The sequence below is a fragment of the Pseudonaja textilis genome, chromosome 9 (assembly GCF_049901715.1).
Source record: "Pseudonaja textilis isolate UNSWEBS1 chromosome 9, rPseTex1.2, whole genome shotgun sequence".
Taxonomy (NCBI): Eukaryota; Metazoa; Chordata; class Lepidosauria; order Squamata; family Elapidae; genus Pseudonaja; species Pseudonaja textilis.
Window position 1 is genome coordinate 838,077 of NC_141998.1, and position 14,749 is coordinate 852,825.

Genomic DNA, 14,749 nt, shown 5'->3' on the forward strand with positions numbered 1-14,749 from the left:
GTGGGTCGTTGAGTGCTTGTGGCAACGGGGCTTTAATACCCGGGTCGGCCACAGGGAGCGCTGTGTCCTCCACCTGAAAGGAAATTCCCTACCCAGCGCCAGAGGCGCCCTCCGATTCCCCAGTTCTAAGAAACGTCCAGAAAGCGGTTCTCCCTACGGTTCTTACTTTTGCTTTCATTATTTCCAGATGGAATGAGTTGTGCTTGGGAGCCAAGAGAAGTTGCAGCAGTACAATCAAGATCACTTCACACGCAACACGTTCTTAGCCTTTTGAGCCCCCACAATCCAGTTGATGGATGCTTCCACGATTTAATTCTCTCCCCTTCCAAAGATGCACGTTTTCTTCTAAGAAGCTTAGGAAAGATTAGAGACGCCCGATGGCAAATACACCCCCCCTACCCCACGCCACCCCCTTGCTTTTCCCAGGCCAAAGCAGCCACGTTCTCCACCTCTCCAGTTGGACCTTTCCCTACAGTGGGGAGAAATCCCCGGTTGCATCCGGTTACCAGGGACGCAGCCGGGTCTTCTGGATGGGATGGGAAGGGAAAGGGCAGAAGTCCAGCTCCCGAGAGGATTGCAGCGCAGACTACTGGAGAAAGAATTGACCGTGTCTTCTGCCTCTTCCCTCACCTGGGTTGAATCCACAGCTCTACGCTGCCAGAAGGCTTGGCCTATAACCCATCCCCCCTCCCGACAAAATAAATACGTTTGTGTGACGTCTCCTGGAACAAAACGATTTCATTGGGGTCAGGGTGGGAAAGAAGGAAACTTGTCATGTTTATGTTTTATTCTGTAGCTCCGAAAACAACTTCTGAAAGAGCCCTTTTAATTTAAGGCAACAACCGAGGGGTGCAGTGGCCTTGAGGTGGAGCTCTTGCCTCACAATCAGGAGGCTCTGAGTTCGATCCCATTTGTGCTGCAGGCCCAAAAAAAAGCCGTGTGTGCGCGCGTGCATTTTGGTTGCCAGAGGCCCTGCAGGATGGTCCTCTGCTAGTTCCAGGCCAGCCCTGTGGGCCAGATCCGGGCCTTGACGTTTGACATCCTGCCTTAGAGAGTGCTGTGAAGCCCTGTGAAGCGCTATATAAGTCTTAAGCGCTATTGCTACTCTCTATCAGGGAGATTCCAGTGGGGCAAAAGGCATCCTTGTAAATAAAAATATTGAGCGTTAATATCGACAGGGAGCCTGCTGAGTAAGTACCACTCAGGTCACTTAGTTTGGGTCATGGAACATCCGCAAGAAAACCAGCCCTCCCCCCTTCAACCCTCAGCTACAAATGCTGCCCTTTTTTGAGATCAATATTTATCGGCTTGCGAGCACCGGGCGGAAACCTTTCCTGACTGGGCTAAAGTGGATTTCTGTAAATTTGTAGTAACCCTGCTAAGAGCCTTCAGCAAGCAGGCCACCCATCGTGGCAGGAATAGTTCTGCAGCCACAAGGACCACACTTTCCCCTTTGGGAATTGAATTAACTTGAGTTATAATCTTCAATACCAAGCTGTGTAATGTTATTGTCCCAGTCCAAGATTACACCTAATATACTTAATAATATATCTTATCAGAAAAACAAAATAGGTGAGTCCTTGTTAGGTTAGAAAACTGCGTATATAAGAAGCCAGGATTAGCAATTGTTTTTAATGAATCCTCCCCGAAACCAAATAAACAATGAAGAATTCTAAACTACAGATACTAGTTTATTTTCAATCTGTCATTGTTTCACTGTCCAAGATATTTTATCTTCGTAAGTCATGTGGGATATATTTTGAATTAAATATTATAGCAAGAGTTTTAAGGATAGACAATTTTTGGAATAGCAACCTTATGCAAAGAAAGTGTTCAAATAAAAAAAGTGCAGCTTTTTTTCTGAATTCTAAATTTTTTCCAAGTTCTAAATTCCTGAAGATGGGATTTACATTCCCTCTCTGAGTCTGATTTCCGTAAAAAAGGCCTTCTGATGGTTGTATTCAACAGGGTAGTTTTTGAAGTCCTAAGACCTGTTGCTCTGCTGCATTTACCTTCAGTCCCGTGGGCACCCAAGGGGACCCTTCTGGCCACAGAACACAAGCCGACAGAGACATCTGGTGTGTGTGTGTGTGTGTGTGTGTGTGTATCAAAAGGCCATTCTCAGCTACAGCCCCTTTTTCTCCCGGGCTGGACGGGGCCTCCTGACTGGCAGTGGCTGACCCACTCGCTTCGGGGTCTTCATTTTTTTTGCTTCAAGTCAAAAACCAAAAAGTATATCCAAGAATTAAATGATGGACCTGATGAATTAAAAATGCTGAATTGAGGCAGCTGGATTCTAAAAAATGACTCTTGAAAATACAATCAAAAATATGTATATATATTTCTTGGAAACAAAACAAGGTAGATCATACAAAGTTTTCAACTCAATAGGAAGTATTTACAAGTATAATGAATTAAAAACAATCCAGAGATTTCACCAAGCCAGGAACTGACCCTTAACTTGGTCAGAAGAACAAATCAAGAGATCATAAAAAATAGCGTGTCCTCTATTAAAGTTAATTTGTGGGCTTTATTGATATATCACCCTACTCTCTTTAATTAAGCAGGCCTAGTTAATGCACTGTGTTCAAATTCTTTCTGTACTCTCAGGAAACTGGTAGAAAACGGGGTCCCTGTAAATAGTTTCCGCTCTTCAGACGGGCGTGGGAATGTGAAGAGGCGAGCGGGGAGGAGTGGGGGAGTCTGTGGCTTACAATTCCTTAAAATCCATAGCTCCCAACATACCTCACCAGTTAGTCATGCCAGCTGGAGCTGCCATGTATTCTGTATTCTGATGTATTAGGTTATCAGATTCCTCTCTTTTTCTTCAATAGATGAGCCCATTTCACGCTGTTTCTTTCAGGGCATCAGGAGCTTCCAGATGAACGTGGCCACACAAAGGCGTTTCAAAGGTCAGTCTCACTGCCCATCGTTCTCTCGCCGCTTCTCAGGCGAAGTGTACAGGAAGTTGCAGCAGATATACAGAGGGAAGACCAGCAGTCTACTGTCCAGATTCATCACTACTTGTTCCTAAAAAGCAAATAAATAAATAGATATCCGACCAAACATAAAAACGCTTCAGAAACCCAGGAAAAAAACAGTTTAGAGAAAAGGCTAGAAATCCTGAAACTAGTTTTCTAACATTCTTTAGATTAGATTAGATTAGATTAGATTCAACTTTATTGTCATTGCCCTGGATACAGGCAACGAAATGCAGTTAGCATCCAACCAGAAGGGCAAAACAACAGTAAAATATATGTATGCAAATATGCAAGGCATCTATGACTATGTCAGTGGAAAACAGCAAAATGTATGTACACGAGCACACAAAAGATAAGCGTGACTCCTGTAACTTCAGAGGCAATTTTCAATCAAGCATCATCCATCAGTGGAATACGTACAGAAGGAGAAAACCATTATTTCTCTTTTTTCTCTGGTTGCATTTTTTAAAAGAGACTTTGAAGGATTTTTAACCTTTCCAGCGCCCTCCACCCAAACAGCAGCCACTGAAGGGGCCGTCTAGCCCACGAGTGATACTCCTGCAAACACCCTTCCTTCTTGTGCCCAGAAATTTTGGAGTTTGTGAGGCAAGGAATTCTCTCCCGTCATTTGACGAGAGCTGTAAGAGATACTGCACCTCACTAAGACTTTCTTCTTCGTGTCCTGCAAAAGCAATCTGACGCGATTCTCTCCTGTGGGGAGGAAGATGGGCAGCCTGCCAGCTCTGAAGATGTGGCCCAGCTACAGGACCTCCTGGACCTTCTGTGGAGCTGAAGCAGCCTCTGGGAGAGGCAGCCTGCAAGCAGGGTCGTCACAGGACAACGTAGTTTCCAGATAGCCAAGCATGGAGCCCGGTTCATTTCTGTTTATCCCTCCTGCTTCTTAGGAGAATCCCACTTTCTACTCTGACTCTGCTAGCTACAATGACCCAAAAGCTTTGCACACATACAAACCTGATCTTTTTCGAGGGTTAGTATCTGGTATCCTGCAGTTCTGCTACAAATAAGCTTTCCACTGCTATGAAAGGAAGCCAGGCGCAGCCTAAGGGCAGAAGAGCAATTTCACTAAGTGGTTTCAACATTGGATAAATACATGAATAAATAAAAATCAATGGAGAAAGGAGGTTGTGATTTTTGCCTTGAAGGGAGGGGGGAAAGAATTACTGGGAATGAGATGGTCAGCAAATCAATTTTAGGTGTATATGTATACATATATGTATGTGCACCCACCCATATAATTGTGTACACACAAAAGTGACAATAAGGGTGATCTTATAAGTTAAAAACAGATAAAGAGAAGTACCTCTTCTAGTCTGGTTACAGTAGTGCCCAGAACAATGCGTAGCCAACCCAAGAGCCCCATGGACTGAAAACACCCCGGCTGGCTCCTTAATGGCCCTGGGCGGAAGTTGCTTTTGTAAAAGGCCCAGGAGTCCCTGCGGATTTTACTCTGCTAGTCGCTGCCGACTCTGAGGGGCGATGCTCACCTCGGTTTTGAGGGCCAGGGAGTCCAGGTTGTCTCAAGATGTTTCTGCTGTCAGGTGGGCAGCCTGAGGTCACGGAAGGCAGCTACTCCCCACTGAAGTGGTACCTATTTATCTACTCGCATTTCCCTGCTTTCGAACTGCTAGGCTGACGGGCGCTGGGGTGAGAAAAGGAGCTCGCCACGTTGCGTGGCACTCGGGTCTCAAACCTGGGCTGTCGACTTTCCAGCGTTTTTAACCACCCTTGTTTGGTAAAACACATGACACATCTTCGTGCTTGGGAAGAAGACCTGGCCTGTTACCCCTTACCTTTAACACAAACCTCTGTACGTCTGCAGGGGTTGGAATGTTACGCCCTGGCAAATACCTTCAGTATTTTTCCCCTCTTGCCCGCCGTTGCTTCCGTGATACTGCTGTGCTTCCCTCCAGCGAAGCCTACAAGAAGAGCTTGTGGTTCTCTCACCTCCTCACCGTGGAGAACCAGCCAAAGAAGAGAGGGAACCCACCTGAAAGCGATATTTCTCCGGGGCTGCAAACTGATGGAGCCACTGCAGGGCTGGTTTAGCGTGTTGCGTTTGAAGATAATGTAACGGTTGGTGTAGGTGACCAGCAGATCAAAGCCAAAGTTGAAGCCTGTCCATCGCCAGCAATACTTGCAAGAAGAAAGAAAAAGGAAATTGAAGAAATAGTTGCACTCTAAAAGAGAGGCTTGAAACCCCAAACTTAAGTCGCCTGGAAAGGATCTCCTCCATTTTGACACCTCGCATGGTTTGTGTCACGGAGGAAATTCAAGACGGGCGGTTTAAAAAAGCTACAAGAGCTCAGTCATTGTTTTTATATTTTCCAATCACAAAGTATTTAACCTTGTGAAATAATCTAGTTAAGAAAACACCGTTTGGGGGGAACAAACAGCTTACGAAAACTGTAAATGAATTACGCATTTTGAAAAAGGACATGGAAAAATATTTGTGCTTACATCACCATCTTTGGCAAGTTTTCTGCCACACCGCATACTGTTTGCTTCTAGTTCCTCTTTATTAATCTCTTGAGGCCTTGAACACACAAAATAACTTTCTATAAAATGGCATTCTAGCACAAGAGAAGTATTCTAACTGGTTGCGTACAGATCTTAACGCCTGAATAAATTCACTTTCCCCCAGAAAGTTGTCTTGTTAAGTGTCCTGAAATTCCTTCCCAGCCAAGGCACCAGAGTTATCTTCCCCAGGCCATGATAAAACGACCACCTAAGTACATGGTGGTTGAGTAACCAGCACCCTAGCAGGACACTAGTAACCCCTTATGTACTCTCCCAGAGCAGGGATGACCATTGTGGCTTACGGTGGAGAGAAAGCTGAGGGGGCACAGAAGAGCTGTGTTGCCCAGGGCTTGTTCGTGTCTCTGATGCTGGGGTAACACGTGATGTTCAAATGAGAAAAAGAGCCACATTCTGCTCTGCTTTCTGACCTCCATGCTCTCCCCAAGCTACAAAGGAGAGTAAGAAGAACTTTCCACCTGGCAAAGGACTTATACCTGCCCTTCAATACAGAGGATGCCAAACGTTAACCCAAGGCTAAAGTGCCATAATGGGAATACCTGAAGAGGATCTCCTGGGGCTCCCAGAACAGCACCAGAAGTGCAAGTACCCAAAATTAAGTTATCAGCTGAGAACTACTAGAAGAGGAATCTTCTCATTGAACTCAAAGGGACACCGCCCACTACCACCAAAGTGTCTCTTGAGAATTCCTGTTCTAAGAGACTGTACTTGTCACTTCATTAGAAGAAATCTGAAAATCTTTACTGCAATGTTTAGGTTTTGTTATATTAGGAACAATTGGGAATAATCCACTAACCTGGATTACTTTCCACAATTCAGATGCAAGCGATACATAATTCAGAATTATCTATTCTCTCTTAATTTTGACCTTTTCTTCGTTAGCAATTTCCATTCACCGAAAAGCATATTCTGCTATGCTAGTCCTGCTATGGTATTCAAAATGTCCATTGAAGGCAAAGTCGAAAACTGTTTGGAAATCAATCCATGTAATATTTCTGACTAACTTTTAATAATGCTTGTTGGCAAGCAATATTTTTGGGTGAAAAAAGACTTTCTCTGCAAAAAGTACTAATTCGTGCAAAACAATTCTATCGGTTTAATATCTTCAGGTTTCATAACATCTTTCACAAATTTATCCAAAATAAATTCAGATCCTTAAAGTTCTTTAACACACCAAAATCTTTTTAAAAATATAAATTTTATTAAAGTTTTAAAGAGAGGATCAAAATTAACAAAAACACAGAAGAAAATAAAGAAAAAGACAAAAATGCAGAGAAAAAGAACAACAAATAGGAAGAAGCAACTTCCGATTTCCTTTGCAGCGAAGGGAGCCATAATTAGGTCCGTCTCTGCCTCTTACTCTGTATAATACAGCATAGCACAAAGTTATGCCTTAGCTGCACTTGGGAAAGCAGTGCACATGCACGGCTGCTGCGGGGCCCCAGAGGCGGAGAGATTGGGGGCGGCTGCTGTGACTGTTTCTAAGCTGCCACAAATATCCACGTGGCCTCAAAGAAGTTATTTTAGCCGCCTCTGTAAATCTCCCCTGAGCCTTCCCTTTGTGGTCGGTGGGGTTGAGCCTTTCCACTTCTGATCATATCATGAAGTATTGCTGCAACTACACCAAAAATCTTTTGAAATTAGGAACACCTAGGCTGCTTTTCAGTTACTTTATTGGTTCTCTCCTTATAGGAACATTGCAAGATGTGTTTCCCAGCCCCAGAGAAAGAGGCATTATACGTACCCGATGTCGTTGTCTTGTTCGGCTCTAAGCATGGCAAACCACTGCTGTTTGTAAACAGAGAAGAGCCAGTCTAGAATTTAGAAAGACCAAAGTGGGCCTTTTACAAACAAAGCGAGAAAGTGAAGGGGCACTTAATATTTTTACAAGGCTTCTATGCTGTCCCAATCAAAACTGACCCTGAGCCGTTCATTTACCCCTAGATGCAAGTTAAAAAAAAATCAGTCTAAAAACAAATACCGTAGCAAACAAATTCAGATCCCTTTATTGTGGTCATTAGCCAGTAGGCCCTGTAAGCCACAAGTTTAGAGAAGGAAGTGGGAGACAAGAAGAGGAAAGGCTATGACCTCCTGCTTTGATCTCTTTCCACACAGCGGCACGTAAGAGAAGTGGAGAAATAATTTAAACCTAGCCCAAAACCAGCTTAAGTGCCGGAAACTAGATTCAATGATTCGCCAATTTTACTACCAAGACACGTCCACTTGTTGGTGGCACACCAATTGTGATACGCCTGATTTTACTTTCTCAAATGCCTGGCATGATAGAGAAAAGGAAACAGGCTATTCCATTCTTACCTGCAGGAATCAGGCTGTCTCGTTCAATAATTCTTGCGGATGCCAGATCACTGATTATATACTGCAGCCTCAGATATTTGAACACGGCTATAAACGCATATCCTTGTTCCGTTTCCAAGAATGAGATCCCATCCTCAAAATCTGAAAAGTTAAAGCAGATTTTTAAGGGTCCAAATATATTTTTACTATTAAGGGAAAAGCAGCACTGCTGTCTGTAGGCAGTTTATCAATCCTAACGGAGAAGTGAATTCGGATAGGGTTTAATAGGATTATATATCCTGATTTTGCTTTTAAAAGTCAAAGTGACTCAGAGGATAAACTAGTGGAAGATTATGGTTTATAAATTCCCCACCCCACACAAAAGATACGCCTGCTGGGCCAATATGGAACATCCCATAATGAAGAATTAGCTGAAGATACGATATATCCTGCTTTGAAGACCTCCAACGTGCAAAATATTCACCAAGCACTGATTCATAAAGACCTTTTCTGCGCTTGGAGAACCAGGCATCCGCTTCACTTAAAAGCTGTTTCAACGATCCGTTCCAAGAAGGCACCAGCTGAAGGAACATCCACTACATAAAAACAAAGGAACACCTGTAAGGTCCACCTGAGGTATATACACTAAGGAGCTAAAGCTTCAGGCGCCTGGTGGTTCACAAGGTTAGGAGGCTGGGCCACGTTTGAGACCTGGTTGCTGCCATGGAACGGGATGAGTTTCCTTCACCACCCTCCAGTCCATGCCGATCCAGCAGTTTGAAAGCAGGCAACTGCGAGTAGTCAAATGGGTACCACCTTGGTGGGCAACTTAACGGGGACATGAAAGGAGCCCCCAACTGGGCGCCCCCCAGGCAGCAGTGATGTAATGGTTCAATCTTTCTAATACCTCAGCGCAATCCCGATACGAACGTAGTAGCAACTAAAGCTTTACACAAACACATATAACATTGGTCTATAAGAATACTGTCAATCTGGAAGAAATATCCAAGCCGATGTTCTTAAATATTGGTACCTTCTTGAGAGCAGTATAGATGTCCATCTCCACTTGCATGACAAACAGGTTGGAGGAACTGATCAGCTGTTTCATGAGGTTTATGCTGAAACAAACAACGCCAAAAGGCAGGACTTGTGTCCTGAATTGCGTTCTATTCCCACAGTGTCTGGGTCGACCCCCAAAACTCAATACCTGAGCTCTTTGAGGAGTTCCACGCTCTGATGGGTCATCAGGTTGTTCAAGAGCCACTCAAGACACCTGGATTTAAAACAAGCCAGTCCTTTCACAGCACATAGGCAATGCAGCGAGATGCAAGGTCCGTTTCGACTAAGCTGCTGCTGAGCACGTTCCCCCCAGATGTTATAGCAAAACAGGGAGCCCACAGCCGTCATATTCCAAAGCCCATCCCATCCCAACTATGACTCTTGTCAAACCATAATGGACCACGTACTGGGACGGTTCTATTTTTAACTTTTAATTTCCTATACATGCTCCCAATGTTCTGTCATAAATAAGCAGCAAGGTTTCTGCTGAAAAATATCACGCAACATGCTTGTCAAAGCCCACATCACCGTGAAAAGAAAATCAAAGGGAAGTCATACTAATTTTATTCCTCAACAAAACCTTTCTTAGTGCCAATACTTACTTCTTTTTCAAAGAATCTAATCCATATGTTCCCGCAGAATTATAGTAACTACACACAGTTTTTGCATTAATTGTTTCCTTCATTGTCTCACCACACTGCTGTATTAAGCCATCCTGTAAACACAGAATGATGCAAAATAAATCCCTACTCCCAGGCCTAATGCTACAGGGGGGCCCTCACCTCCAGCTAGCTGGCAGAAATGCAAGCAATGAATATCTAGAGATATTTTGGCTCCCTCCGGACAAACAGCCATACTGCCAGTCTCCACCATGAGTAGACAAAATTGTATTCTCTTTGTAACTGAAGGAGAAAAGGGAGTGGCTGGTACCCTGTTGTTTAATTTTGAGACCAGAGGTACCCTAACCTTTCTGAACACATTTCTAAGAAGTCCTTGCGCTTGCAGCATCGATCATTCATTTATATGTCCCCACCTAGAAAGGGGAGGAGGGGCAAGAGATAGCGAGAAAATGTCTTTCCCAATTCTGCCAATCAAAATAATAAGTTAAGAGATATTTTGATACTGCTAAGCATGTGCTTGGAAACACGGCCCTTAGGATAACGGAAGGGATGTGGCAACGACCATGTGCTCATCCCCAGAATACAAATGAAGATAGCAATAGCACCTCTATACCGCTTCACGGTGCTTCACAGCCCTCTCTAGGCGCTTTGCAGAGTCAGCCTCTTGCCCCCAACCATTTGGGGTCTATCACTTTACCGCCCTCGGGAGATTTCGGACTGAAAGCTCTGCACTTTGCCACGCAAAGGTCTGTAAAAGCACAGAGCCATTTCCACTTACCAGCTGTAACATGCTGGCAGCTGCCAGAAGGGCAATGACTCTGCTGGGGTTTATTAATACTTCATCCCGGTAAAGTGAGCCAAAGGCAACCTGTAAGGCTAAAGAAAACCACGTCCTAAGGCTTCTCATACATGGAAAACAAGTTATACATTTTTTTTTCCAATTCAGTATATTTATTAAGGGTGATATTCAAAAAGTGTTACTTCTCAAATTATTTTACACATAGTAACAAGATGATGATGCCCAGAATATTAAGAAGTGGTAGATCAGGTGCTATTTTTTAAAAAAAAATGTAAAAGCTTAAGCAGGACAAATGGTGAATTTAAGTAGAGGAGTCACCACATTTGGGGCCGAGCGTAAGCACCTCTCGTGCTAGGAAACTCCCATTTGCCTGCAGGTTTCACCAGCTGACGAAGTGGGACAGCGCACAAAGCTTCAAAAATCGATCAAAAAGTAAGGGATGGGCATTTCCATCAAGTTGAAAAATATGCATCCACAATGGCTAAATGGCAAAAAAAAAAAAAAAAAAGCATTATTGCAATGAGAGTCCTACTCTCTTAGGTTGTGAAGCCACTCAGACACGTAACCAATGGTCCAAATTCGCAGTACAACATTGTCTTTCTTCCGCACTTGGTTGAAGAAGCTAGCTTCCGAGGGAGCCATGACAAGGGTCTTAGCTCGTAACAGTGTTAGTAATGCAGACATGTGTTGCCTGAGATATTAATTTCAACGCTTCAGGGAGAAATATGATCCATACTATTTAATCAATAATGGCAGTTTTATTTCCCCCCATGCCTTAAGCATGAAACTGATTAAAATCTGGTCAATTTCAGGCAGAGTGTTCCAATCAACATCACAGGGCCAGTTTGCTCAACAACTTGGTTGTTAGAACAGAAAGCAGTCGCTAAATGAAGACAGGGTGTATCTATAGCCTGCAACCTGTCCCGAGAATGGCATAAGCTACCTGGAATTTTGCATAATGATTTTCAGCAAGCTACCTCAATCCTCTCAACAAAAGCCATAACAAAATCTTACATTGTACTCAAGTTTCATTGTGGCAGGAATGAACAGTTATGAAATTAAACGTGAATTCTTTTTATATGCTGATAGTGACAAAGCATTAGGAAAGCATTTATCTCCCAGACCATAAAAATGTGATTTTCATAATTTGCTGTTCATTCATAATGAAAACTATGAAACTTTTATTTAGAAAGAGTCCAATGTGGATTCCTTGCTTACCTTCTATGTCAATGTTCTGATCAGGAATTTCCAATTCTATGGTGTCCATTCCTGATTCTTTCCAAGACCCACTGAACATACTTGAAAAGTAGCCAGACTACAAACGGAAAAATCATGTTTTTAAATAATTGTACAACCCTTGGAATTAAAAGATTTTACATAAGAAGTTATATCACGATATTATGTTCATAGCAAAAGGAACTAAGAGAGTTTCCCTTGAACTAAATTTTCTATTTGTCCCTCCTAATTTGAAGATACATTTCCTAAATTTCAATCTTGGTTATATTCTGAACCAATTGCTTCACTTGCCTACCAATCCCCCTCACCTCCACGCACTGGTTTTAATACTTTGATCCGAACCGAATAGGTTTTCATTGCATCTAAAATGGGAAACAATGGAACGATTGCTCCGGGAACTAAAACTAAGATCAAGGTCTGGTTTTGTTAGTAAACTAACATTAAATCGCAGGTTATCAACTTGGCTGTAACTGCGGCTTACTTACACTGGAACTGAAACCGGTATCCAATGTGAAGAGACAGGGGGCCAGGCCAAACCCGTGTTATAATTTATTTATACAAGTGGACAGATTCCATCCAAGAAAGATAAGTGATCAGAAAAATATATAACAACATCCAAAATACATACTACTATCTAAACCTTGGCCAAAAATTCCCGCGGCCGCCATCCTATATAGATGTTGAAGGAACTACATGCAACACATACAATTACTGGGAGGAGAGAGGAAGTAGTATACTATAGATACGTTGACATCTCTATAAGCACACATACAAGTAGATAAATTAATACGTACAGTACATACACTTAGATATACCTTTTCATTAAAGTGCATTTCTTATAAAGCTAGAAATAGCTAGTTTTTGATCCAATGAGGAGAAAAATACTGTTTACTAGAAGTTCACATCCCAGCTGGAGGTGACTCATTATGAGCTGCTATCACTCACTGATGTTTAGCCTGAGAGATTAAAAAAATAAAATCTATTTGTACAGCAATATTCTTCTTGTTCTAGTTCCTTAAGCCCAACAAATCTGTATTATTCATAAATTGTGTTAATATATTATTAGCTCTCTGCTACTCTGATACGTACAGCAACGGGACACTGTGGCTGCAGACTAATATTTCTCTAGCTGCTGAATTTCAGCTTTCTCGACTTCTGACCAGAATTGGGACCAGAATTTTGGTCATAAGTCAGCATGGTCGTAAAGCAAGTCTTCACGTGACCAGATCAGATTTTATGGCCATTTTTACAGGGTTTATTAATGAAATCACAGGGTCATTCAGGAAATCCAGCTTTCCCAACTGACTTTGCTGTCAGAAGCTGGCTGGGAAGATCACAAATCAGGATCGCATGACTGCATGTGAAATAGCTGCCAAGCACCCAAACTGTGACCATGCGGATGGTGCAACAGTTGTAACTTTGGGGGTAGGTAATAAGTCACATTTTTCAAGACCCTCATAATTTCGAACCACCACGGAAAGATCATAAATTGAAGATTGCCTCTAATACTCATACATGTAAACATGGTTTGCTTAAACACCATCATCAAACATTATAAAGTTGGATGTATAAACTGTAGGTTTGAAAGGCCTCTGAACGGCAGAAAAACAACCTGGCTTAATAGCGCCTGGGCTGAGTCTCAAGGAGAACCACACAGTACCTGTGTTTTCTGGACCTCATTCAAGGCAGCAGAACTCTGCGTTTGAGTATTAAACAAAAGGTCTGAAGCTGCTTCCTAATGACAGTGGAGATCCAAGAAAGAAAAAGGAAAATTTTACCTGACAGAGGTAAATCTTGTGCAAGTTCCATTCTTCTCCCAGGGCGCATATTTTAACGTCACTGTTTTCACCATTCAAAAACAGAGTCTGATAAATATACTTTGAAGTGCTTTTTAGCTTCTTCCTGAGTTAGAAAAAAAATATGTGTTGAATTCTTACATATATATGATACAAATACCAAGAAAAACATCCGTAGCTTACTCATCTGTTGCAGTGTAGAGTTCTTGAGGCTCTCTCAGCTAGGCTGTTTGCTTGCAGACATTTCATTACTGAATTACTTAACGTTATCAGTGTGAGGGAGTGTGTGTGGGGTGTGTGTGTGTATGTGTCTCCTGCCTGTTGATATATACCGGTAGTAGCTTGCTTGCAGAAGCGGTCTGGTCCCCCGGTCCCCCATGTGCCTATTTGCTTAAGAGTATTTCTTCTGCATAATTATTTGTCTACTCGAGAATAAATTCTGATTTTTCTGAATAATTGGTTGCCAGAGGGAAAGTGTTCCAGTCTGTTTCCTTCACTGGTTTATTTATTTTCTTGTTTGATAAAATCTCTTATAAAGGTCCCTCCCAGCCCTATTCTGATTGATTGAAATGGTCTAAACACAGGGGTGTCCAACCTTGGCAACTTTAAGACTTGTGGACTTCAACTCCCAGAATTCCTCAGCCAACCTGGGCCACTTTTAAGACTTGGGGACTTTGCTGGCTGAGGAATTCTGGGAGTTGCAGTCCTAAGTCTTAAAGTGCCAAGGTTGACACCTGATCTAAAGGCAGGCGGCTCCAACCTTGGCAACTTTAAGACTTGTGGACTTCAACTCCCAGAATTCCTCAGCCAACCTGGGCCACTTTTAAGACTTGGGGACTTTGCTGGCTGAGGAATTCTGGGAGTTGCAGTCCAAAGTCTTAAAGTGTCCCAGGTTGGAGACCCCTGGTCTAAGGTCTCCTGCTTGAGCAGGGGGTTGGACTAGACGACCTCCAAGGTCCCAGCTCTATTCTGTTCTGTTTCGGGAGGCGTCGAAGCGGGACGGGACGGTCACTCCCCCCGGCTGAAGAGCAGCGCCTCATTTGTCCCCTCCCCACCTGGGCCGCTCCCTCCCCACGGGGCCCTTCCCGGCCGTACCTCCTGGGGGTGCTGAGCAGCCGCTCCTCGCCGTCGCTCTCCTCGCCGCTCTCGCTCTCGCTCAGCCCCTCGCCGCGCTTCCGTTTGGGGAGGGCCCCGTCGACCCTCCGACCCCCCTCCGACCCCTCCGCCGCCCCCCCGGCTCTGGGTCCCCCCCACACGCGGCTGCTCAACGAGCCCATGCTCGCCCGCCCGACCGCCGCCGCCGCCGCCGCCGCCTCTTTCTCCTCATGGAGACGCGCGGCCGGCGACGTGAAGGAAGCCCACCCGCCTCACCGCCAAAGCGGCATCTGCGCATGCGCTCCCGGCTCG

The 14,749-nt window shown here is 43.8% G+C and overlaps 2 protein-coding genes across 9 annotated transcripts in view; one reads left to right on the top strand and one right to left on the bottom strand.

The window, feature by feature from the left end:
• LOC113445855 (cytosolic purine 5'-nucleotidase-like) overlaps positions 1-1,682 on the top strand; it is a 15,410-nt gene extending 13,728 nt beyond the window's left edge. For 6 of the 8 annotated variants that reach the window (XM_087938627.1, XM_026715234.2, XM_087938630.1 and 3 more), the window contains one exon: positions 188-1,682. In XM_087938627.1, the coding sequence (XP_087794753.1) occupies positions 188-196 (9 nt within the window). In that variant the 3' untranslated portion in view covers positions 197-1,682. The remainder of the gene's footprint in view (positions 1-187) is intronic. The other 2 variants (XM_087938628.1, XM_087938629.1) reach the window with 2 other exon arrangements.
• On the bottom strand, positions 1,671-14,743 carry GMCL1 (germ cell-less 1, spermatogenesis associated). The gene is made up of 14 exons (XM_026715237.2): positions 14,438-14,743; positions 13,325-13,448; positions 11,529-11,625; positions 10,290-10,387; positions 9,494-9,606; positions 9,040-9,105; positions 8,866-8,950; positions 8,338-8,428; positions 7,854-7,994; positions 7,282-7,351; positions 5,460-5,535; positions 4,990-5,135; positions 3,954-4,041; positions 1,671-3,030 (listed from the first exon to the last, which is right to left on the bottom strand). The coding sequence occupies exons 1-14, from the start codon at positions 14,617-14,619 to the stop codon at positions 2,920-2,922; spliced, it is 1,488 nt and encodes a 495-aa protein (XP_026571022.2). The 5' UTR covers positions 14,620-14,743; the 3' UTR covers positions 1,671-2,919.
• Positions 14,744-14,749: the final 6 nt, after the last annotated feature.